The sequence below is a fragment of the Dendrobates tinctorius genome, unplaced genomic scaffold (assembly GCF_039654945.1).
Source record: "Dendrobates tinctorius isolate UK_male_01 unplaced genomic scaffold, ASM3965494v1 ptg000016l, whole genome shotgun sequence".
NCBI classification, from domain to species: Eukaryota; Metazoa; Chordata; class Amphibia; order Anura; family Dendrobatidae; genus Dendrobates; species Dendrobates tinctorius.
In genome coordinates, this window is record NW_027361684.1 from 5,602,244 (window position 1) to 5,629,737 (window position 27,494).

General features: G+C 41.0%; 1 protein-coding gene across 1 annotated transcript; it reads left to right on the forward strand.

Annotated features, from left to right (window-relative positions):
- Positions 1-1,651: 1,651 nt before the first annotated feature.
- On the forward strand, positions 1,652-26,793 carry LOC141077980 (coiled-coil domain-containing protein 63-like). The gene is made up of 10 exons (XM_073564775.1): positions 1,652-1,827; positions 3,252-3,441; positions 6,910-7,011; positions 8,511-8,692; positions 11,417-11,601; positions 13,594-13,817; positions 14,125-14,199; positions 16,413-16,602; positions 18,960-19,154; positions 26,651-26,793. The coding sequence occupies exons 1-10, from the start codon at positions 1,667-1,669 to the stop codon at positions 26,776-26,778; spliced, it is 1,632 nt and encodes a 543-aa protein (XP_073420876.1). The 5' UTR covers positions 1,652-1,666; the 3' UTR covers positions 26,779-26,793.
- Positions 26,794-27,494: the final 701 nt, after the last annotated feature.

Genomic DNA, 27,494 nt, shown 5'->3' on the forward strand with positions numbered 1-27,494 from the left:
TTCTCTGGGGAAAAATGAACAGCTGAACTATAGTTGTGAAATCCTACAATAAGCTCTCGGCCGGATTCACGGTGCGGCTGCAGTTTAGTTAATGGTCAGGAGAGTGTAACGGTAACACCCCAGTTGAGAATCCTTGGGCCATCGGCCACCACATGTGCATGTGGTTTTGGCTGCATATGGCACTTGCCTAAAATTCAATCTTTTCCGACACGTGACCTTTGATTTAATATGTAGATTTTAGCCTTGATAAAAATGAACTTTGAGAAAAAGCATTTTTATCTTTCATGATTTGTTGTAAACTCAGACCAGGCAGTCTAATGATGGGCCGGATTTAATAACCAGCATTAATCACTATGACACATTTTACAACTGTTTTGTCAAAAAAATTAGTATTGACACATAGACACAATTATTTTTTATGTCTCTTTATTTGAGCAGGGAATAATACAATAAGTAATCTAAAAAAATAATAATCTCATTCCACATGATAATCCCACAACACTTAATGTGTTACACTTGATTGACAGAAATATATATATTGTGCTATTTATCCCAACCATTGTGAACTGTGTATCAGTTGTACGATCAGAGCCATGAGCTCATGTACCCACATAGTCCCAACAGCTCGGCTGTCCATGTACATACATGGCACATACATGGCACATACATGGTACATACTAACAACTTGATGAATTCTCAGCTGTGGTATAAAGATCAAGGTAACAGACATTATCAGCTGTGTTGAAATCCAACTACCTGATCCTTCTCTCTCCAGACATCTGATATCAGGAGAGAATGAAGAAATCCCCTACGCATTGGTAGTTTCACCTGACTGTAAAGGAGTTGTCCCCTACCGGTCACCCCCTTATAAATGGGTCATGAGAAGTAACAAAAAAATTATAGTAACCCCTTGGACTGCTGCTCCTCCTCCATGGTCAGAGTTGCTTTCCCCATTGTTTTCTGTGATCAGCATCCATCAGAGGCGTGACATGAGTGCTGCAGACAATCAGTGGCCGCTGATTGGCTGCAGCATTCACATTTTGTCAAGAGTATAAAGAAATAGTATTTTTTTCAGCTTGGTTTGGATTAAAAGCCCCCGTACACATGAAACAGCCGATCGTTCGGCCATCAGCTATCTCTCCCGAGTTCACCATACACAGGAACGTTCAGCTCCGTAGATCTCTTCTGTGTTCTTTATGAGAGAATGAATGCCAGACTCCTCTGATGGTGGCTTAAAAAATAAAAGGATCAGTTGTTGGAAATCTGACATGTCGGATCCTTCTCTTCCGACATCATCGTCGGAATATCAATTCCAATTGTCACTCGGAGTAGATGGTTTTCGTGTCTAGGCAAGGAAAAGACTTACAAGTGAGGGCCAGACTTTTCTGTTGTTGTTTGTCATCATCTTCTGTGAGGACTTGGAAGTCCCCCATATACGTTAGAAGGGTTCAGCCAACATTAGTCTAATATATTTGTGGGCCTTAAATATGAGCATTGCAGCTGTTCAGCGCTCAGTGATTGGCTGCATCACTCACGAGAAGTCCCTGTTTTATGTTGGTCCCACCAGACCGGCGGAGGATGCAGTGCTGATTCTTTAAGTTTTTTTTCTTATGCAAATTGATAACAACTCCTATATTCATTTCATATCCAGCATTCAAAGATACTAATGGAGAAGAAGCTCAACTGGCACTTACCAAGTCTTGGTAAGGATGAAGATGACGAACCCACAGAAAGGGATTTAAAAAAATTAGAAGAACATTATAGAGTGGCTGAGATCATGAAAGCGTCCTTCAGAAAGCAGACAGAACATCATCTTCTTAGTCAGCAGTAAGTTTGATTGTCTCCGTTTCACAGACATTGTAGATCAATTCTATATATAAAATCAATTTCTTCTTCTGAGATTAGACACTTTTGTGGGAATTTGGATAACAGTGATATCTCTATGGAGCCAGATATGTCACATGTGACATCATTTAAGTCAGTTTCTGGAGAGAATATAGTAAATCTTTTGAGATGTTGAAGGCCTCTCCTTTCCCACTAAAACCCCCAAATTTTGTCATCAGATTTGAAAAGTCGATGGGGTAGAACAAAAATCATAAAATGTGAACGTTTGCTTAAAAAAAAAAACTGTTTTTCACCAGAAAAGTGTTAACTAACATTAAGCCCTTATTAAAATTCCCCAATTGTTTTAAATAGGGGAATAATCTTCAGTCTCAAGAACAATGCTAGATTGTGATGAAATCTGGAAATGCACCTCAATATCAGGTCCTTCTCATGTATTGTACTATTATAGAAGAGTTGTCTCATTAAGACAACCATTTAAGAAAAAAGAGCTCATCCTGGCCTCTCGAATTTCCAGAGGTGAGGTCTGGTGTGATCCTAAAGAGAACATCTAGGAGACATATAGCATTACATTCTGCTCATTCAAATAAACTTGCCAATGATATTGATGGATGACTGGACTTCTGTTCTTGGTCACAAAGAGTCCCAGGCAGGTACGGACTGGGGCTGAAATTCAGCCCTGGCATTTGAAAACACACAGGCCCATGTTGTCCTCGTCCCCAAGCACCAGATGGAATATATTACCAATCTTACCCTGTGTGGAAGAAAGCAAGATTTACTATAAGACCAATATTTCTAATGATACCTCCGTCACAACTCTTAACAGTATGGGTGTCTTGAGAACACTGATTCTGTTAACAACGTAGCAGACAAGGTGGCCCACCACCAGTCAGGCTCTTCTGGCATCTGCCAGATGGCCAGTCCGGCCCTGGTCCCAGGTGAGAACCACCTTCTATTGCATCCATATGACTGATGGGGATGGCAGGCCATATAACATAGTAAGAGAACGCTCAGTTCCCCACGCCAATACTACCATGGTCTCCACCAGGTTAGGTACTTTTTGAGGACCAGGGAAGCGTGTCTGCAGTGATTGGCTGGGTCTCTATACTTCCTGCTCTGTATGGACAGACATGTCTACTGCAATCAGTGATTAGCCGCAGCATCACATGACAGACACTATTGGCATCCAACTGTCCCAATTGGCTACAATGGGGTCACTAGACTTGGATTGTAGTGTCTGCCCCCAGAAATAAATAGCCCATCATTCTGTACTCTTGTTTCTGCCGTCTTTATAAGGAGTCTGTGATGCGTGATGCAGACAAAGCCTCTGACTCCGATGTGAACCGAGCATCAGTCATCACATGTAACAGTATATTTATACAAATGACCAAAACATTGTATTATTATAGAACTGAAATAAATCTGCTGAAGGAGCAACAGAAAGCAATGGAACTTTCTAAATTGTGCAGAGGATCTCGACAATGTATTCTGAAAGATCAAGAGAGCGCCCAAAAGCTTTGTGAACTGGCAGAAGCGCAAGACCAACATAACCGTCTTGTAGAAGAGCAGAAGAAACTGATAAGTGACCTGAACATGAAGGTAGTGTGTGCTATTGTTTATTACCGTAATGGAAACCTGTCATGAGGATCATGCTGCCCGAACCACAGACTCAGACGCCGACTGCGCGATTGCAGCCAATTATGGTTTTGTCTAAAATGTTGCGGTAATTCAGATTATGCACACTTTAAAAAGTCGTCCAAGAACTGTGACTCAACTGACTAAACCAATATGGACCCAGGCCACCTTCGCCCTCCCCAGTCTCTTTGAATGACAAGTGGAATAGGGAGAAGGTGGCTGGAAACTTGCCATGGACTAGTCAGTCAAGATCCATAGAGGCCGAGTCATCACAGTCACAAAAATTTGTAAAAAGTGTTGAAAAGTCACAAAAATGTTGCGCAAGTTTTCATGTCAATTTGTATCAGCCATGCCAAAATTGGAGGAGCTGAGAAGGAGCCAGGATGGTATTGGCAACACCCTCCTGCCCAATTCATCAAAAATGCCCTCATTTCTGGCGCGGCACACAGAGGAACATGTCACTGAGAAGAAGCGCTAAATTCATTAAGGGGCATTGTCCTCTTCATGAATAAGTCTCCTTTTGTGTTCCACCATGATCGGCGTTTTGTGAGCAAGTGCTATGCTTGATGAATCAGTCCCATAGTTACTGCCGGCTTTTAATTCCGAGTGTATTCAGAAACACTGCAGCGTTTTGGAGTAAAACATACCTGGCTGTAATTGCGCAGTCGGTATCTGATTCATGATCAATATAATGATCTCATGACAATAACTAGCTGTACACAGAATGACCACATACCATAGCAGTAACCATTTCCTATGAAAGCTGACATGTGTCTAAAATGATGTAAAATGTTTGAAACTGTGTACATGTACAGTGACATGTAAAAGTTTGGGCACCCCTGGTCACATTTACTGTTAACATGAACAGTTAAGCAAGTTGAATATGAAATAATCTCTAAAAGGCCTAAAGTTAAAGATTACACATTTCCTTTATATTTTAGGCCAAAAAAATTTTGTCATTTTTTTACCTTTTAAAAGGGAAATGCAAAAGTTTAGGCACCCGTGGAGATGTGTGTGCTCAAATAACTTTGACCAAGGTTTCAGACCTTAATTAGCTTGTTAGGGTTATGGCTTGTTTGCTATCATTGTTAGGAAAGGGCAGGTGATTCAAGTTTCCCATCTTTATAAAAACCCAACCTCCTCTAACCTTGTGCCAAAAGCAGCAGCCATGGGTCCTTCTACGCAGCTGCCTAGTACTCTGAAAATGGTGGAGGCCCACAAAGCAGGAGAAGGCTATAAGAAGATAACAAAGCGTTTTCAAGTTGTCCTTTCCTCAGTTCAAAATGTTATTAAACATTACATGAACAGGAACTACATTTGCCAGCGCATGCACACTTCTGTTTTTCGGCTTTGCCCACAGTTAAGCAAAGTGTATTGTGCAGGTGCAAAAAGCAATATTTCTAAGCAGGCGCAAGATGTCACACGGCACAAGAGGCGTTATCCATGCCGTAGGACAGCGAGCAACAGCCAATGGGAGTGATGTAGAGTCCCAGAACCACGCCCATTGGACCGGACTGAGAAGATTACCATACAGAGCTGGAGACATTAAAAAACGTTTTCATGAGTATACAAGGGGAGTCAGGGGGTTCTGTAAGGATGTAGGGAATGCATAGCAGACACTGAATAGGGCGATATTTTTAGCTACTATATCACAAAACTGGTAACAGATACCCTTTAAGAAATGGCAGTTAAGAGGAATAGTGGAGGTTAGGATAATGTCTGGAAGACCAAGCTAAATCAAATCAGGCAAATCAGATCCCCGTTTGACTGCAAAAGACCTTTGAAATATATATCAGAATCTGGAGTTGTGGTACTTTGTTCTACCTTTCTGAGACACCGGCACAAATATGGCCTTCATGGAAGAGTCATCAGAAGAAAACCTCTCCTGCGTCCTCACCATAAGTATGCAAAAGAACATCTAAGCAAGCCTGATGCATTTTGGAAACCAGTCCTGTGGACCGGTTAAAATAGTACTTTTTGGCCACAATGATCAAAGGTATGTGTGGACAAAAAAGCACAGAAATTCAGGAAAATAACATCTCGCCAGCCATTAAGCATGGGGTGGATCAATCATGCTTTGGGGCTGTATTGTAGCCAATAGCACAGGGAACATTTCACGGATAGAGGGAAAAATGGATTAAATGAAATTTCATAAAAATTCTAGACCATAACATCATCTGTAAAAAAAACAAGTTGAAAAGAGGATGGCTTCTACCAATGGATAATGATCCTAAACACACATGAAAAGCCACAAGAGACTACCTCAAAAGGCGCAAGCTGACAGTTTTACAATTGCCCTCACAGTCCCCAGATCTGAACATCAATCAAAATCTGTGGCTAGACCTCAAAATAGCAGTGCATGCAGGACGACCCAGGAATCTCACAGAACTGAAAGAATTTTCCAAGGAAGAATAGATGAAAATTCCACAAACAAGAATTGATAGACTCTTGGCTGGCTACAAAATACATTTACCAACTGTGATACTTGCAAAAGGGGGTGCTACTAGGTACTAGCCATGCAGGGAGCCAAACCTTTTGTATCTGCCCGTTTTCCACTTTGTAATTTTAAAATGTAAAATATGAAAAAATGTGTGTATGTGTATATATATATATATATATATATATATATTTGCCTGAAATACAATGTGTCATCTTTAACTTTAGCCCTTGTAGAGATCATTTCATCTCCAACTTGCTTAATTGTTCACAATAACAGTAATTTTGATCAGGGGTGCCCAAACATATACATGTCACAGCATACGTAACACACATAGATACACAACACATTACAAGCAAGCAAAACACTGTTTTGAGGCAGGCCAAAGATCATATAACTAGTGTACCTGATTATCGGCCCATCTAAACAGGCTCCTGATCACCCAAAGAATGAGCAAAACACTCGTTTGTTAATTAGAATGAATTTTAGGTAAACTGTAAAATTATTGTTTTGGGCATCATACCATGCTGTGCAAACAGGACATGTGCTACTTTTATAATGATGTTATACTGTATGTACACAGAACGATCGAACTATTGTTCTGTTCATGTAGAAGTGTGGTCTAAACAGGCTGCTAAGTGACCAATTGGCCTGCATCAGCCAATCAGCGATCATTTAACGGCTGCGTTCGGCATGCGTCAATGTGCCCATATTCTGCAGGAAGGGAGTTTTTAGGGGCAGATACTGGACACTGAAACATTGCAGCAGTAAGGCTATAATGGATGGACGGGAGGCTACAAGAAGCTTTACATGAACAGTGGAAGGAGAGGGCACATTAATATACTGTAAAAGAGAATGTGCCCTCTTTCCCCAATGAACACACTTTGCTTTGGCAAATGTCTCTGGCACGTGTCACCTTTATTTAACAACCAGTAATCACCTATTCACAGGCCAAATGCAACATGTTAACTCTAATTTACGATAATTTATTACAGATAAAAGAAAAAGAAGAAGAAATTGTACACCAGAAAAAGGCAATGTCCAACACTAAAACCTCACAAGGACGTACTGTTCAGCTGGAAAATGAACTGCAACACGTATGTATCCCTTCTCTTCTCACACTGTACTCCCGGCATATGGTCTGCTCTGCCTACACCAAGCGCTGTCTGGCAATCCCATAACCTCTGCAACCCTTGTCTATATATAGCATAGCTGGGAAGGACAGGTTTAAATCCTAGCTCTGCAGTGTATGTTTAGATACACCTGTGGGGTTTTGCTAAAAAAAAAGGAAGTAGCTTCATGGAGTGTCAGTCTCCTGAGGGAGGCTCAGTCTGCTGGGTGAAGCAGAGACAAGTGTGCTGCTGGTGAGTGATAAGCCAAAATGTGAACTGTATCTGAGGGAGACCAAAGCTTCATTGTCTGTGTGAATGCTACCTAACTCCTAATGGTTAATGCCTACCAGAGAAAGTGAATCCCAACAATATAGTGTTTAATGTAGTCTAAATATATTACACTCTAGATAGGGCTGCAACGGACATAGCTAAAGTGTAGGCCCGGACATCACAGGGATTTAAAGTAGGAGGCAAGAAAAAGGTTAATAGCTATTTTAGCTAGGAAAGGATTAATAGTTAATTTTGTATATCCACAAAAGAAAGTTAGGGAGCGTGGGGTTTGAGTTTAGGTCGCTTGGGATTCTGTTTAGGAACGCATAGGAAGTTATGTGAAAGGGGGTGGGGGTATCTGAGGTACCTTAAAAAGAAAAGTTGGAACTGTGGATCTTCATCTTACCTTGTGGATCGAGGAACAGTGAACCATCAGTCCTTATGTTATGCCCCTTTTCTTCTGCTATCATATAAATTCTGGCGGTTATGTGATGGTCTTTGGTTGTTTAATATCATGTCATAGCAGCAGGAGATGAAGAGGTCAAGGATGGCCTTGGTTAATGGAGATAGCATTACATAGATATGTTGACCCTTCATTATTGAGTTATGGTTTAGTTCCTGCTGGAACGGTTCCCAGGGAACAGAAATTAGTAGAGCTGACAGCACCATGACATTAGTCCACCCTGAGTTGAAGCTCTGTGACTTAGTATTTATTCTGGTGCTGTCCATTGGTGTCAGGCCATCCAGTATCTCCTCGGAAAAGAAATTGCATTTATGATGTATGTCGCATGTGCTGTGGCTATTTCTTTCCATGTCACCCAGTGCTATGTATTAATTGTTAAAGCTATGTTAACGTTATTTCAATGAAGTCACATCACAAGTCCATACGGAAAAGAGTACCAGATTCCGCTATCCCACATCTAGGAACATGGCAGAAAATGGACACTGCACAGTATACAATTTTTTACAATGGGAGCTAAAGGCTTATGTATTGCACTATATGCCATATGTTTGATGCTGTTGTCAGAGGTGTACAATGTATGTGATGTATCTGGAAAGCTCCTCTAACAGAAGCAAATTAAGAAATGCGGATAGAGTTTAAGGCCAGCAAACTCAACGATATATGGGAAAAACCTTACTTTTGAGACCAAACTTTTGGTTATTCATAAAGTGTGGAACAATCAATTAGAATATTGTGATGTATCTTAACACAGGTTACTCAAAGTTTTAATGTGATCAAAACTGAAAATGAAAAACTCAAGGAGAGTATTAACCATCTGCGCTTCAAGAAAGCAAAATATCAGTACCTGATTGATAAAATGCACCAGAAGATTACCCATCAGAAGGCCCTCACTGAGAAAATGCAAGAGAGGATCACGTCCATGCATAATGAAAAGTAAGTGACCTCTATCTGCTAAAAAAAGAGCATGGACAGCACCTCCAAGAAATCATACATTGATCTAATGCCGCTAGGTTCTTAGCTTAACATGCTGATCAGACTGTATGATGCCCACTGCCACGTCACGGCGACCCTTAGTGAGTACTAAGTTTTATCGCCTTAAAGGAGCGGAGTTGTGCGCTAACCACCATCACAGCGACAATGCACCAGCAGGGCGGGTGGCCTGGTGTCTCACAGCGCCCATGATGGAAAATAGAAAAGACAAAAGACACATAGCGCGAGCTCATGTGTAAGATCTTAAAAAGAATTGTTGTTCGTAACACTGTCTTTATAAGAGTTAACCTGAGCTGGAGTTTCTCTAAGGCCCCCTTCACATGTATGTGTTTCCGGTACGTGTGGCATCCATTTTCATACTTACCGGAGACACGTATCCACATGTACCCATTATAACCTATGTGGCAGCTCACATCCGTGTTACGCACATGCAGACATGTCCATTTTGTACTGGCAGCTCAGATGACATAGACCAATAAAAGTCTATGGGTCCATGTGATATGTACTGGAATAGAATGCAGAATTGAAATGACTGTTTTTTATGTGTTAAAGATGTGCAAAGATAATAGATAGATATCCGTCATATGTATAATTTCACAACCCCATGACACATTATAAAATTGCACCCTTTAGTGCCTTGCATGTAGTGTTTATTGTACAGCTTTGTATTAACCTAATAAATAATTAAATAAATGGAAAAAAAAACACTTTGGGTCATCCCCATTTTTTGTAATCCGCAAAGGTAAAGCAGACAGCTTTGAGCTGATATTTTCGGGTTAGGAACGTCCATGATTCTTGATTCCGTCCCTGCCTAAAAATACTGTCACACATCCTCCCCAGAAGTGGCGCATCACATGAGATACTCCAATTTTGGCGTTTCGCCTTCGTCTTGGCTCTTCCTGATTCTCTGGTGGCAATTAGGGTAATGGGGTTTGGGGTTGATATCAGCTGTTTGTCCAAAAACACAGCTGACATCAAGCCCTGGTGTTAGTAATGGAGAGTTGTCTATCAGACACCCCCATTACTAACCCAGGAAAAAAAAGAAACTAAAAAATAAATACTTTATTTAAATAAACACTCCGACACTTTCACTGGTTCACCATTTTATTAAATTTTTTAAAAAATAACACGCGGTGCAACGTAGTCCACCAAATCAGACATAGTTCAGCGAAGAGAAACCTGAAAAGAACATATACACAAAACACAGAGAAACACAGAGAAATAAAACAGAGACACTGTCACTCATTCACCCTCACAGGAGAATGTTACTGACATCACCACTCTTCATAATCACTGGGTCTCGCACAACACTGCGTACCTAGAAGTAGACGTTTGCAAAGCCTATGGAGCGTCAGAACGAGGATACATAGGTTTGTACGGAGGATTCACTGGACTTCATTGGACTCGCTTGGACTACGTCAGACTTGCGTGGGAACATTTTTTTTAAAGTGTTGAACCAGGGAAAATGTCTCGGAGTGTTTATTTCCATGAAGAATTTTTTTGTGTGTGTTTCCTTTTATCCAAGGTCAGTAAATGGGGGTGTATGATAGACACCTCTCCATTACCAGCACCATGTTTTCATGTCAGGTGTGTTTTTGGACAATTCTCACCTGACAACAACCCCAAGCACCATTAGCCCAATTTCCAATGCACCAGGGCATCGGGAAGAGGCAAGGTGAACTGCCAGAAATAGGGCATCTCATGTGATGCTCCACTTTTGGGGCGGTTGTGGCTGATATTTTTAGACTGAGGAGGGACCAATAACTATGGACCTTTCCAGCCTGATAATAAAAGCTATTTGCTGTCTGCTTTACATTTGCTGGCTATCAAAAATGGGGGGACCCCACCTTGTTTTTATTTATTTATTAGGTTAATACAAAACTGTACAATGAACTCCATATGCAAATCACTAAAGGATGCAATTTGATAATTTGTTGTGGGATTGTGAAATTATATATCTGATGGATATCCATATATTTTTCTATCAATCTATTTATCTGTTTATCTATCTGTCTATCTATTTAGTGTCTATCTATCTATTATCTTTACACATCTTTAACACATAAAACACAAGAATTTCGAGAATGCATTTTATTCCGGTACATGTCACACAGATGGCATGCAGACAGGACCCAGATGGTACATAAGTACACATAGATGGCACATGGATGGCACACAAGTACACATGGCCAACAGAAAACCACCCAGAAAGTAAAAACGGATTGTCTCTTGCTATGTTTGTTTAAGTAGACATGTGAAGGGGGCCTTACACAGTATGGAGACCGCTGCTCTGGGTCTAATTCGGATTTGTCCATGTTGATACGATGAATAATTGAATGGATAGTGGAAAGGGGAATAACATTACTTGCACTGATAGCCTTGAAAAATAGCCTGGACTCCATTGGTAGCTTTTCTGTGCCCATGCGTTTTGCAGACTAGCGCAGACTCCATGGTCATGAAGCCTTCAACCTGGAGTGTGCACCACTGTGCAAAACCTTTGAGAACAGGAAAGCTATCCGCCAAGTCTGGGCTATTTTCCCAGGTGAACAGCACTAGTAATCTTGATCCCCTTTCAACTTTGTATTTCTGAACTTCACCATCACTATAATTGCAGCACTTGTGGGACTAAATTATCAAACTAATAAGTGTTATGTCATAATCTTATAGAACTGATATCCAGACAGATGTCCTGACCATTAAAGACGCAGCAGAAAAAGAGTCTAAAAAATATGATATAAAGATTGAAGAGCTTAACAGATATCTCGACCATCTGAAGAAGCAACAGCAATTTAATGAAACAAAATTGTTTGATCGCTCTTCAAAGGAAAGGGAGCTGCAAAAAATGAGACAAGGTAAAGTTAGGCATAGTCCGTCATATGTTTGATTGATTGATATAAAAACCTGAGAGAACACCGCAAAAAAGGTGGAGTGCATACCACCATAAAGCCGGGGTCACACTAGCGATGAGTAAGGACGAGTGCTATGCGATAAAACATTGCATAGTACTCGAACCAGTATTCATCTGTGGGGCCGCTCACATCAGCGTTTTTTTCTTGGCCGTATTCAATGGGCGAGAGAAATCACCGCATGCTGCGTTCGTCACCAACACTCGGCCGAGTCTCGGCGCACTCGCACCCATATAAGCCTGTGGGTGCGAGTCACACAGCGCACATCACTCGGTTATCATCTGAGTGTTGTGCAATATACACTGACCCCGGCAATGGAGGAGATGGAGGAATTCATTTCTCTGCCTCCTCCGCAGCTGTGCTCCTATCCTCTCTGTGCGAGAGCCTCAGAGCACAGTAGCATGACACTCGGATCCCGCTCGCAGCAGAGCAGGAGCCGAGGGTCATTAGCATATCGCATCGGATGCCATACGCTAGTCTGACCCCGGCCTAACACTGCAACTCACGGTCAAATATGAAGACAGCGTGAGGTCATGAGGTAGTGAGAGGTAGAATAAAACATAACTTTTACTAAATTGTTTAAAATACAAAAATGCTGCCTATAAACAAAATACTATCTCAAACAAGGTGAATACAAAAGTGTCTAATCTTATAATCAAACGCTCATAGAAACATAGGGTCAGAAAACAGGTCATGAAAGTCCAATCCTGAGATGTGAATTGAACAAAATCACACCTGGAATCAATCTACTAAGAGGATAGTGACCCATTCAATGACCCATGTGGCCTTGATCATATTGTATCATGAGATTCCCGGACAGTGATCCAGGTAGGACACCAAACAAATTCATTGATCATAAACTCATAAGCTGTAATGAGCCATCATATAAGGTAAATAAGACAGTGGTCTAACAGTCCTAACATGAATGTAATAACAATAGAGACAGTGGTCAACTATTTTCAATGTGGTTAACGTTCTTAGACAGTGAAACATCCCTTCATCATCATATACTGTAACTCATTGTGTATATAGAGATCTAGACAAAGGAACGTTCTCACCCATACAGATGGTACGCCAAGTATGGACGGGAGCCAGGACACTTTGGTTCTTTGTTTTGGTCAATAAGGTTCAGACAAAAAAAGAGTGAATCACCCTATAGATTCCTATATTGGGCTAATGTGATCTGACATCCCATTCCCATAAAGCTCCCGCCCTGATAAAGGCAGTCCACATCAAGCCCTGGATAAAAAGCCCTGCACTCTCCCTCGTTGCGCCCTACACGTTTCTTTCTCTTTGAGTATTTAAGGGACCATTCGCACCTATGACATTTGCAGAGAGACAGTTCTTTGTGCAAGAAAAAAATGTCTCAGTCCTTCCTTGCAGAGCTATCTCATCAACACTTGCAATCAGAAAGCACTTTTTATCCAGGGCTAGTTTTTTTTAACATTCTAGGACAAGTTTCTGTCATTATAACAAAACAGCGCCCATTTTAATTCTAAAAATGAGTATGATAAAATGAGTGTGATTTGCTTTTTAGAAGTAATTCGGAATGTATTTTTAATGAAATCTTCTTTGGTTATTTACATTTTTATATTCCAAAAGAACAACCTCTAAAATGTTGTCTCCAAATCACTAATTATCATCTGCCCACATGATCATGAGAACAGCAGTGCATCGCTGCTTCATAAAGCACCGGAATAGGTGATAAGTTGTAATTATGGGACAACTGACGCTGCGGTTACTTTTATAGGGCCAGCCAAACTAAGAGTGCATAAAATATCAGCTGCTGTGCCCCTCTGGTAGATCCTATAACTCCACTCTACAAGTAGAGATCTCAGACAGGCCTGAAAAATATTGAGAAAAATACTGAAAATGACCAATAGGCCAATACAATGCTAGGCCTTGGTTGAGTAATAAACTTTTCCTTTTTTTTTGTAGGAAAAAGACTTGAAGAAGTGAAAAAGCACAACCAGGGAATCATTGACAACTACAACTCCATCTGTGAGAGGCTAAGACATATATTTGGACAACAGGATGTAGACCTCGACAAGATGGCAAAGCGATATATGTTGAACGACATGAAAATGTGCTCACTTTTTACCTACGTCAACGAACTGAATAATGAAGTGGAAGAGATTAAACAAGACATCAAATCTTCTGAGGTGAGAGTTGTCTGACCAGTGTCACCTCTTTCAGGAACACTATTGGGGGTTTTTCACTTTGTTTTTGTGTATGAGGGTGATCAATGAGTGGAACAGGCTGCCACGAGAGGTGGTGTGTTCTCCTTCAATGGAAGTCTTCAAACAAAGGCTGGACAGACATCTGTCTGAGATGGTTTAGTGAGTCCTGCATTGAGGAGGGGGTTGGACACGATGACCCAGGAGGTCCCTTCCAACTCTACCATTCTATGACTCTTCCTGCCATTGTGTGAATATCTACTCATTCTTCTTGTTTTTATTGTTCATCTAGGATGAAATTTTAAATTTGGAATCTTGCAACAAAAACCTGTTGGATGAGCAACTCGTCAGGCAGAAGGAATTAGAGGTAAGAGATTGTTATTATGGAGGATTATTGGGGTCTCTTCCCTCCAACTAGACTGCTAGACTGCTCAGGGTCAGTACGGAATGGTATGGATATGCCGATATTTCAATATATGACGGGATCATGCTTTGTTTTTTCAGAAGGAACAGATATTGTGGCTTGTCTGTCACAGACCGCTCTTTGGATGGGTTTAATAGCGCATTACCTTCCACCACTCATACACCTACAAATGATTGCCCGATTTAAGCTTCATTATAGTGGTATTAGATCTGTGTTAGAAAGCACCTTTGTATACTGATATCTATTCCTTCCTGGTAGTGCCGCATCCAGCGCCCTATATACAGTCACGCTAGTCCATGCTGATGTCCACTCCTGATATACCAGCCCCTGGGCTGTTGATTGATGCAGATGATGGTTATTATAGCATCCACACCCTGCTGCAAGATTTTGCATTGTGCAACGTAGTAAACATACAGGGCAAAAATGTAGTCAAAATCCTGGGCCTGAATCATACACAAAGTTGTATAGCAAAGAGGGGGGGAGAGAAAATGCCAGACATTAATGCCATCTAAATATATCCTTTAATAAATTATATATAATTGGGGAATTAAAAACATATAAAAAGAAGGGCCTAAAACAGAGGTGACGTGGTAAAACATGTAAGGAAGTGGCTATCGCACTACACACAGCTCCATGCTGGCTTAGTAGATATTTGGATATTCAGCATCCCTGTTTTTTCTGCTGTAGGTGTAACAGTGGTCAGAATACTGAGCTCTGTTTCATCCCGCCCACACCCATGATTGACTGATCCCTTTATACACTGTACATTGTCAGCAAGCTGCCAATCAGTGGTGAGGGCGGGATTACACAGATTAGCCTGGCTGGCCTGCACATGACAACTAGTCATCTAATGATAATCTCCTCCTGATAAAATACTGATTGTATCGAAACTACAGCACACAGCTAAGTGACACATCCTTGGAATCAGTGTCTCAGCCCCCACATCATGATGCTCTCAGATTAAATAGAAAAAAAACTGCTGACATATTCCATTAGCCCAGAAAAAGGTGCCATTTTCAAATTGTATTAGCGGAATAATTTCATAGGTGAAGTTTCTCTTCCAAGGTTTCTCCCAAGCCCTATTTGAATTATGTACTTCCAGATTAGATTACAAGGTTAAATGGAATCTGTCAGCAGATTTTTGCTACCTCATCTTTGTATCACTGTGTGTTGCAACTGCTGCATGCAGTAAACTATCAGAGTTCTTAGATGAAGCATGTTGCAGAGTTCAGAAAGCTGCCCCCTGCCCACATCACAGCTTTCTGTGTACATTGACTATTGACAATGAGCTACTTATCAGAGGAGGGGTCGTGGTCAGACCAGGGCTCGCGTGCACTGTAGTCCAGGCATTGATAATCTCCTGATGATGATACCTTCATTGTATGAAAACAAAAGCACACAGCCCAATAAATGACACATAGCAAAAACCTGCTGACAGATTCCTTTTTCTAGATGGCAAGGACTGCATTTACTTGAACGATGCATAGCATATGGTATGTGGTATCGGTCACCATATTGTGTATGACTAGTTTGCCCCATGGTCACTCATATTACTGTATACAACACATACATAACCATTAAATCACTCTTCAGATCCCAGTTTAAAATCATTACTGATTTTAATTGTGTCATTTGTTTAGAACAAAGTGACTTTTCAATGATCAATGGACGTAAACTCATCGAGCATCTGAAGGCTGGATTCCAAATCACCCAAAAATCCAAGTATAAAAATGAAATCACAATGTTGCACTAAGCATCTGTGCTTGGTTTGAACAGTCATTTTGTGCTGACAGATGCTTCCTTTGAATGTTCCTTTTTTTGCATGATGATAATGGTATTTGCATTTAGAAATATTATTTTTGATGCACATGTATTAATTAGCATCTAAATCCTCTTCATTTTGGATTTATATTGGATGTCTTTACCTTCTTGTATACATAGAAGTAAAAATATATCAAACAAAGGTAAAAAAAAGTCTCAACAGTCTTAACAAACCGCAATACTGCTTTTTTTCTTGGGAGTGGTTCAGACAATGACAACATGTGAAAAACTCTTCCTGCTGTTCTAAAATCCAGGGATTTGTGACTCATGTTTGGAAGCTCATTTCTATTGATAAACCGACTCATATCTCTTCTTCTTATGTGAAATTCTTGCAGGAAAAATTGCAGAACATTTCTGAAACAACAGAAAAATATAAAATTAAATACAGCGAAATGAGTAGAGAACTTTTACTAATAACATCGGCCGCTGAGGATTTGGTGAACAATCTGGGTTGTGACATATCATCAATGGAGAAGAAGCTCGGATCTGAGAAACCCACATGTCAGGAGAAATTACAGTATTTCAGTAAGTATTGTGTAATATACGACCCTACTGAAGAAAGTGAGACGTTATAAAGGATTTGCTGAATCATTTGTCCCATATTATAGCAGAATCGGACGCAGACAGAAGAGGCCCAGGTGCAAGAACAACATATGGGCCCTTCGCAGTCCAACATACAATTACACCTGCCTTGGAGGTGTGAGGGGTGCTAGGGCCATAGTCGTGGCTGACATAGATTGCTCAGTCACGCCCTGGTCTCCCGTCACATGCATACAATGTCCTCTTTGCAACGTACCTTCTTTAACGCCTTCTGAACCACCAGGGTCTTCTCTGATCTATGGTGGGTTCACTCCTGTCAGTATCATTCAAAGAGAGACAGAGTCCAGTTTAAACTTGTAACAAACAAATTTTACTTGAATCCATTCGCAGTATGTCCAGCTCAGTTACAGCAACATCACAGAGAACATCACAGTACGCATCTTTGTCTATTCCTGTGGTTTTCCCCACTTCTTCTAGAATGCTCCCAGGTTGTACCGACTCGTCCGCTACTGCAGTGTTCCTTCTGTCCAGCTTAACTACCTTCAGGAGTTTCCCTGTCCATTTCACCCCAGACATAAGGGCATCAGCCCATGTAGTCAGCTGCCACATCTTGGTGCTGCCCTGCATTCCTCTGCTGCTGGGGCCTTCGGGTCCCAAGCCCTGGACGACTGGGCTCCTAGATTGAATGTTATGTGGTCCACTGTGTTCCCCGGGCTCTAAGGCCTTATTGGACTGTCTAGGATCCCTGGTCCTACTGCCTAAAATGCTGGGAACTTGTTGGCTTTCCCACAGTTGGCCCCGCCTAAACTAACTGTTGCCTATCCTAAACTAAGTGTGCTAAAATGCCCCCACTAGTGGGCTAACTTAATTACTATGATTTCCCTGAACAATAATATACATATAACAGCATTAAGTACATAAAATTATTTTTCAAAGTAAGACATTCAGAACCGGGATGTGTTTAGGGCATAAACCGTTTCTGTGACCCCTTACAGAGGTAGAAGTGGGCCCCCTTTACCTCTTGGGCCCCTGAAAAGCTGCTTCCTCAATGTTGCATTGGCTTTCTGCTGCATCATTAGAAATTAAAGGGAATCTGTCAGCAGGTTTTTGCTATTTAATCTCAAGACAGCTGGAGATAGAGGCTGAAACACAGAATTCAGGGATGTGTCACTTGTCAAAGTGCGTGCTGTAGTTTACTAACTGTGAAACATTTATCACTGCAAGATTAATATTGCTGGACTATATTAGTCTGGCAACGCCCCCTCCCCCTGTGATAAGCAGCTCACTGTCTATAGAGAAAGCCTGGTGTGGGCGGGGTTAGCTTTCTCAGCTTTGCTTCATTCTAAATCTAAAAGCTCTGAATGATTCAGAACAGCTGCACCCAGTAATCTAAGTGATACATCGTTGGATTCAGCTTCTCTTTGCCTATATTATGCTGCTCTCAGATAAGGTAGCAAAAAAATTCTGCCATAGTCCCTTTAATTGCGTATTGTTTTTGTTTGCATAGAATTGCAGAAACCATGCTGCCATTAAAAGTAAGGAAGCCATTACTAAATCTTTCCTAGTGATGCAGCGGAAAGCCAGGGCAACATTTAGGAAGCAACTTGTCAGATGCACCTCGTATGCCTGCTACTCGTGTACCGAGTGCTATGTGCCTCCTCAACCTGAAACCGGGTTTACGTGAGAAAACTCCGACAATTTTTTTCTCACGTGCCATCCGTGTACAATACGTTTTTACAGCAGCAGCTATTAACCATTTATATGACCATGTACAGTTTCCTATGTTAAAGAATTGCAATGTATCCATAAAAAAATGGATGGTATACTGTGGCTTCATATGGGATCTGTTTATTTTTACACACCCATAGACTTCAAAGGGTGAAACTGAATGAAATTAGTACATACTACGTTTTTTTTTCATACATGGATTCGGTCCGTGAAAGAAAAATCACTTTTCTGTACTGCCCCATTGAATAACCTTGGTTCTTGCGCTGTCCTTTTTTTCGTAGACATTTGGACTGAAAAAAAGCTTGTGTGAACCGATCCTAAAACTGTAACTTGTTCACAAATCCCATGTTTCTGGCACATTAAAATGCATGGACTCCTATGTAAAGGTCACCAAGCTGCAGTTTCTGTCCAGTAATGGGACTCACCGCTTGCTCCAGTTTTTTCAGTACCAGCTGCTCTGCCATGGTGGCAGCTTTGTCTATCTGTTTTGTGCCATGGAACAAGTTTTCAGTCACTGTCTCTGGCCGTCAGCGCATGATGGATGTTGCATTTATGACATCTAATTTTGATTTAAAAAAAAGTGTGACTTGAATTTTTCATTATGTTTTTCTTAGAAATTTTGGAAACGGAAATGGACAAACTAATACAGCTCCACAGTTATTGTGCATTACGTGATGTGGCTCCAGGGAGTCTTGCATCTACCACTATTAGCTCCACTTTGGTCCCGTCTAAGGTGTCTTGTATTTTGGGTCACAAGAAGATTTCTTTACCATCCATGCCAAAAACGATCAAAGTCACTGATGACACTGGTAAGTTTTATAGATTGCATTATAAGCAATGCGTGGATTTTACTAATAATCATAGGCTGAATGATAAAGAATACATTTTATAAGTTTTTGAAACATTGTAACAGAACAATTGAAAACAATTACAAATATACAAATATTGAAGACGCTCACAAAGAGAGGATACACATATCAGGAATGGCCCAAGCAAGGGATTTAAAATTCAGATTATAATAAACTCAATCCAAATTGTCCTGCTGTGAGGACCCCCATCAAAAAGCTGAGCATTCAATTCCCCCCACAGCACCACCACAAAACAAATTACAAGGGTATTTAGAATTTAAAAGCAGAAAATGTTGTTAAAAGTATTATTTATATTCAATGGCTAATTCCCTGCTGTTTCCACGTCACCGTTCCGGTGGTTTTCATCTGTCTTACTTTTTTGAACTGATGACTAGAGTTGAGCAAATATGTTCGGAATCGGTCGCCGAATCTGAATTTGCCATATTCGTGCCAGATTGGTGCCATATTCGTGCCAAATTTATGTTTGATGATCGACTCCGAACATATTCGGTCATTTCTACTCCCATTGACTCCAATGACGTTCGGCTGTGTTCAGCGAATGTTACAAAAACCATATTTGTCGCCGATCATAATTGGAACAGAATTTTCAAAAATTCGCTTAACTCTACTGATGACGTGCCAATATCTGGCCTCTGTGGTGTTTCCATGCACATGGATCTGGGACATCCTAAATGAGGCAGAGAAAGCTTCTACAATGCCTAATTATGACATTCTGTGAAGTATTTATGTCATACATTATATATGGTTTTGTAGAGGTAGATAGATTGGTTTATTATGATTTCATTATTGTGTCCCGGATAGTGATGTGTGAACATGCTCGGATAAGGTGATATCTGAGGATGCTCGTGTGCTAACGGAGTCTCTTCAGCGTGCTCCAATAATATGTTCGAGTCCCCGCGGCTGCGTGTTTCGCGGCTGTTCGACAGCTGCAACACATGCAGGGATTATAAACAGGAAATCCTTGCATGTGTTGTGATTGTCAAACAGCCGTGAAACACGCAGCCGTGGGGACTCGAACATATTATTCGAGCACGCTGAAGAGACTCCGTTAGCACATGAGCATCCTCGGATATCACCTTATCAAAGCGCGTTCACTCATCACTAGTGCCGGAGCTTGGAAAACCCAAATCATGGCAAAGAATTGTCTCTTAGTTCGGGCTCATTCAGGCGTCTTTCTGTGCTTTTCATGGTTAGAACTCATATCTAGTTTAGTCTATGGGGCTGTTCACATGCTTGATTTTTTTTGCCAGCCCAGTCTGTGAGCAAACTAGCGGAGAAATGTTTGATATTGATCCAAGTTTCAGATCAAAATAAGCAATAGAAGTCAAGTGCCCTCCACAGACTGCTAGATAAGAGGAGTTAGAAAAACTTTTACTTTCTCATCTGAGAAGAACTTATGACACTCGGACCAAAAAAAAAAATGGACATCTGATTGAGCCCTTCTAAGATGACCGGCCCTTCTTGAACAACTATTCCATCTTCCTAAATAGTAGTAAGCATTTGGCAGAATACTGACATGTTATAAACCCGCTGAGGAATATCACTGCGGTGTATCTGAAGCTGAACCAGTTATTAGGACAATGTTTTAATTTCGTCACTTGATGTCGGCAGGGCTTGAGCTTTCCTGGGCTCTCAGACTAATTAAATACAATTAAAAGGCTGTTTACACTCAACAATTACAAGAAAGCAGGAAAATGATCACTTTAAGGCAACGTTCAGTATTTGGTCAGTATTTTCCATTAGTTTTTGTAAGTCAAAACCAGGAGCGGGTGACAAGTACAGAAGTGGTGACGGGTTTCTATTATACTTTTCCTCTGATTGTTCCACTCCTGATTTTGTCTTACAAATACTGAGGTAAAATACTGACCAAATACTGAACGTGGCCTAAAGCTGGGACTACACAATATCTTTGGCTGGGACACGGTGGCATGGCCGTAGATTGCTCTGTGCCTCTGCTACGTCACACTGTGATGACAATCTCTTTAGGCTCTGACTTTTTGCGGATTGCTTGTTGTGGTTGCTGTACCCACAATGTGACCCAATACACTTGTATTAACCTGCAATGTAGGAGCGGCCCATAGCAATCTTTGGCTGTATGACCTGTGTCACTACCTAAGTCGCCATGTAGCCCCAGTCTTAAAAAGAACCTGTCAGCACAATTTTTTTGTAATCTAAAGTAATACAGATTAAATTTATACCTTTGCTGAAGGCCCCTCCTCATGCCACCAGTGGAAAAATGATGAATATGGTAAGGGGAATAGCAAGCAAAAATAAAACAAGTAGTATTACACAATCTAACTTTGCAGTTAGCCTGAATGTTAGGATGACGCTTTTCTTTTAAATCGTAGAAAGCACACAGCTAACTTATACAGATGAAACTATAAATGGCTGCAGCAATGGAACAAACAAAGTTTAATGTTGGATCCTGGTTGCCATGGGTGATGGCACTTTTGCAGAGTCCATTGGTTCATTAATGCATAGGAACAAGATTCCATCCACAGCTGGTCCTATTATAACTCCAAGTTTTGAACCACAAGTCCCAGAAATGTCCCATTATAGATAGCTCTTAGTTGTGCAAAAAGTTTGCCCCTTCCTCATTTCCTGTTCTTTTGCATGTTTATCATACTTAAATGCTTCAGATCAGCAAGCAAATTTAAGTATTAGAGAAAGATAACACAAGTAAACACAAAATGCAGTTTTTAAATGAAGGGTTTTATTATTAAGGGACAGAGAAATCCAAACCTACAGTGCCCTGTGTGAAAAAGTGATCGACTCCCTCCCTTAATTTGTGTTTTAACTGTGGTTTATCACATCTTTGGGAAGCTGAGCTCAAATTCCTTAGTTACACTCATGCCTGGATATTGCCACTCCTGTTCTCCATCAAGAAATCACTTAAATAGGACCTGCTTGACAAAATGAAGTAGACCAAATGTCACGGGTATGTCAGGCGGCATCTAGCAGACACCTTCTTAACCCTTCTGACTCTTTGACCCAGTGGCAACCTTTCTCTGGCTCTAATTGACACACCTGGACCTGTTTGTTTATAGATTCCCAGCCTGCTACTGGGAGTTGTCAGTGAAACTTTCATTTCCCTCTGTTGAGGCTTGGAGCTATAGCAGTCGGCTATCTTCATCTTTAGTGTTGCGGGAGGATGTCTTTATTAAATCTCTGAGTCTACTCAAGATCGGTGTTCCTCTTGTTCGTCTATCCCAGGTGTCTTTAGTGGTAGTGGTGATCGACTAGTGTTTCCCCTCATCATTCTCTAAGTAGGGCTTATCGTCAGGGTCAGGCAGGGATTAGGTTCCTGCTCTGCAATAGGTGCAGAACCTACAGTGGGGGAAATAAGTATTTGGTCCTTTGCTGATTTTGTAAGTTTGTCCACTGTCAAAGACATGAACAGTCTATTTTAAGGGTAGGTTAATTTTAACTTTGAGAGATAGAATCCAGAAAAATCACATTTTATAAAGTATATAAATTTATTTGCATTTTGCAGTGAGAAATAAGTATTTGATCTCTATGGCAAAGAAGACTTAATACTTGGTGGAAAAAAAATCTTGTTGGCAAGCACAGCAGTCAGACGTTTTTGTAGCTGATGATGAGGTTTGCGTATGTGTCAGGAGGAATTTTGGTCCACTCCTCTTTGCAGATCATCTCTAAATCATTAAGATTGTGAGGCTGTCACTTGGCAACTTGGAGCTTCTACTCTCTCCATAAGATTTCTATGGGATTAAGGTCTGGAGACTGGCTAGGCCACTCCATGACCTTAATGTGCTTCTTTTTGAGCCACTCCTTTGTTGCCTTGGCTGTATGTTTTGGGTCATTGTCTTGCTGGAAGACCGAGCCACGACCCATTTTTAATGTCCTAGCGGAGGGAAGGAGATTGTCACTTAGGATTTTACAGTACATGGATCCATCCATTCTCCCATTGATGCGGCCAAGTAGTCCTGTGCCCTTAGCAGAGAAACACCCCCAAAACATAATGTTTCCAGCTCCATGCTTGACAGTGGGGACGGTGTTCTTTGGGTCATAGGCAGCATTTCTCTTCCTCCCACACAGCGAGTTGAGTTAATGCCAAAGACCTCAATTTCTGTCTCATCTGACCACAGCACCTTCTCCCAATCACTCACAGAATCATCTAGGTGTTCATTGGCAAACTTTAGATGGGCCTGCACATGTTGCCTTCTTGAGCAGGAGGACTTTGCGGGCACTGCAGGATTTTAAACCTTTACGGCGTAATGTGTTACCAATGGTTTTCTTGGAAACTGTGGTCCCAGCTGCCTTGAGATCATTAACATGTTCCCTCCCGTGTAGTTTTAGGCTGATCTCTCATCTTCCTTATGATCAAGGATACCCCACAAGATGAGATTTTGCATGGTGCCCCAGATTTCTTCCATTTTCTTACTATTGCACCAACAGTTGTCTCATTCTCACCCAGTATCTTACTTAAGGTTTTGTAGTCCATTCCAGCTTTGTGCAGGTCTATGATCTTGTCCCTAACATCCTTATATAGCTCTTTGGTTTTGCCCATGTTGTAGAAGTTAGAGTCTGACTGATTAATTGAGTCTGTGGACAGGAGTCTATTATAAAGGTGACTATGTCAGACAGCTGTCTTTAGTGCAGATAATGGCTTGATTAGAAGTGTCTACCTGGCCTTTAGGAGCAGAACTCTTAATGGTTGGTAGGGGATCAAATACTTATTTCTCACTGCAAAATGCAAATGAGTTTATATAATTTATGCAATGTGAATTTCTGGATTTTATTTTTGATATTCTATCTCTCAATGTAAAAATTTACCTACCCTTAAAATTATAGACTGCTCATGTCTTTGTCAGTGGGCAAACTTACAAAATCAGCAAGGGATCAAATACTTGTTTTCCTCACTGTATAGAGGGATGTTTAGGGCAGACAGGGTGACTTTAGATCTCACAGGAGTTATTTCAGCTCACCTCACTGTTTCTTTGCTGGCATGATGCAATCCGAGCACGGATTAGTCTCTGCAAACCTGAAGAATGTTCCAAAAAATGGGGAAATCCAGCTCAAAGGATAAAATGATTTTTATTTTAACTTTAGTAAAATCATTAGTACAAAATGGCAGCTATGTACAAATAGGTATACCCATTGAAGGGAACTACCTTGGACTGAATTGCAGAGCACCTGGGCGCGCTTCGAACACCCAAGTTCTTAGACTCAGGATGCCTAGGGGCCTCCAGTTCCCCCTTCAATAGTGTTGGGCTCCCTTTTCCTCATACGTTCGTGTTGCACTTAGTCTTTCCTACACTGTGCGTGACATCAAAAGGACCTGAATAGCTAGACATCATGCCGCAATCCAAAGAAATTCTGGAACAAATGAGAAACAAAGTAATTGAGATCAATCAGTCTGGAAAAGGTTATAAAGCAAATTATGAAGCTAAAGCCATTATCCACAAAAGGCAAAAACCTAGAACAGTGGTGAACCTTCCCAGGAGTGGACGGGCGACCAAAATTACCCCAAGAACAAAGTGATAACTCATCCTAAAGGTGTAAAAATACCCCACAACAACATCCAAAGAACTGCAGGCCTCACTTGCCTCAGTTAAGGTCAGTTTACATGACTTCACCATAACAAAGAGACTGGGCAAAAATGGCCTGCATTACAGAATTCAAAGATGAAAACCACTGCTAAGCAAAAAGAACATAAAGGGTCGTCACAGTTTTGCCACAAAACAGCTTGATGATCCCCAAGACTTTTGGGATCTGTGGACTGATCTGTGGACTGAGAAGACAAAGTTGAACTTTTTGGAATGTATATGTCCCATTATATCTGATGCAGAAGTAATACAGCATTTCAGAAAAGGAGCATCATACCACCAGTAAAATATGGTGGTGGTAGTGTGATGGTCCTTGTTTTGCTGCTTCAGGACCTGGAAGACTTGCTGTGCTAAATGGAACCATGAATTCTGCCATCAACCAAAAAATCCTGAAGATGAATTTCCGGTCATTTGTTCATAACCTCAAACTGAAGCGCACTTGGGTTATGCAGCAGGACAATGATTCAAAACACACCAGCAAGTCTACCACTGAATGGCTTAAGAAAAACTAAATTAAGATTTTGGAGTGGCCTAGTCAAAGTCCTGACCTTAATCTGATTGGGATGCTGTGGCATAACCTTAAAAAGGTAGTTCATGCTCAAAAACCCTCCAATGTGGCTTAATTACAATAACTCTGCAAAGATGAGTGGGCTAAAATTCTCGCAAACGCTTGATTGCAGTTGCTGCTGCTAAAGGTGGCCTAAACAATTATTAGGATTTGGGGGCAATCACTTTTTCACACAGGGTCCAGTAGGTTTGGATTTCTTTCTCCCTTAATAATAAGGACCTTCATTTAAAAACTGCAGTTTGTGATTACTTGTGTTATCTTTGTCTAATATTTAAATTTATTTGGTGACCTGAAACATTTAAGTGTGACAAACATGGAAAAGAATAGAAAATCAGGAAGGGGGTGAACACTTTTTCCCATAAATGTACTTGTCTCCAGTGGAACCACAAGTCCCAGTAATCTACGCATTCCTCGATGTGGCAGTTCTACAGTCACACAGGGTTCCAGCCTGAAACTTCAGGATTTAATTGCTTAGGGATGCGAGGCAGAGTTCTTCTCCATGATGGGAAGCCAGGAGGAGGTGGGCAACCCTACAAAACCTGGCTGCTTTGCAGTTGTAGTGTAGCTCCCAGAGTCACTTTCCTCTCACATGGAGCTGCAGAACTATCAGTCTGCACTTGATGCTCTCTTTCTGGTTCACTGCTTTCTCTTTCCAGTAATGTATGACAGTCCTCATTTTCTTTGATACTCTCTCCTCCTGTCAGACTCAGTTTCTTTACACCAGTCTCCCCCCACAGGGGTTACATTCATATAGGATTTATTGACGGTATTTCATATCCATTAGTTAAACTGCGGTAAGTAGAGTATTACGTTAGCATTTCAGGTGATGACCCTTCAACAGACGTATAAGCTAAGTTCAATGCATATACAACATATAGGCCTTAATACAGCTGGATCCTGGCTGTCCCTGTTTCAAGGAATCCCACCCCACAGCCTGGACCCCTTTGACCTTTATGCATTGAACATAGCCTTTACGTCTGATGAAGGTTCTTCACTCAAAACATTAACGTAATACTATACTTACCGCAATGTATCCAATGGATATGAAATACTGACGGTAAATCCTACTTGAAGCCTTAATTAATTGTGTAGTTCCTTCACTCTGTCTATAGGAGCTCAGTGGTTGGCTCCAAAGGAGCTATCACCCTTCTCAGTCTATCTCAATCTCACTGCATTTGTCACCTACCTGTTTGGTTACTGCTCAGAATTATGATGTCTAAACAAGCAAGACGTTGGCTACGGAAATCATTGTATATTATTTACATTAATGATTGTTTTCTGTACATTTTTCATTTGCAAAGTTCTGGGATTTAAAGAACTATGGGAAAAAGTTCTGAATCAAGCAATATTCAGAGAAAAGAAGACCAAGACAAAGAGACAGATGCACAGCCTGAAAAATATGACATGTGTTAACATCAAGAGGCAATAAATAAGTAATATTAAATATCTTTATTCATGTGTCCGTAATGTAAATCCTACATTTATTCACTACAGCCCTGCATCCATCAGCAGATTGCTGACACTATTTACATGCAGCAGAAAAGGGAAGACATCGCTCCAATACCAATGTACACTATGTGCGGAATTATTAGGCAAATGAGTATTTTGATCACATCATCCTTTTTATACATGTTGTCCTACTCAAAGCTATATAGGCTTGAAAGCCAACTGCCAGTTATGTAAATCAGGTGATTTGCATCTCTGTAATGAGGAGGGGTGTGGTCTAATGACATCAACACCCTATATAAGGTGTGCTTAATTATTAGGCAACTTCCTTTCCTTTAGCAAGATGGGTCAGAAGAGAGATTTGACGGACTCTGAAAAGTCAAAAATTGTGAGATGTCTTGCAGAGGGATGCAGCAGTCTTGAAATTGCCAAAGTTTCGAAGCGTGATCACCGAGCAATCAAGCGTATCATGGTAAATATCCAACAGGGTCGCAAGAAGCGTGTTGATAAAAAAAGGCGCAAAATAACTGCCCATGAATTGAGGAAAATCAAGCGTGAAACTACCAAGATGCCATTTGCCACCAGTTTTGCCATATTTCAGAGCTGCCACATTACTGGAGTATCAAAAAGCACAAGGTGTGCCATACTCAGGGACATGGCCAAGGTAAGGAAGCCTGAGAAACGACCACCTTTGAACAA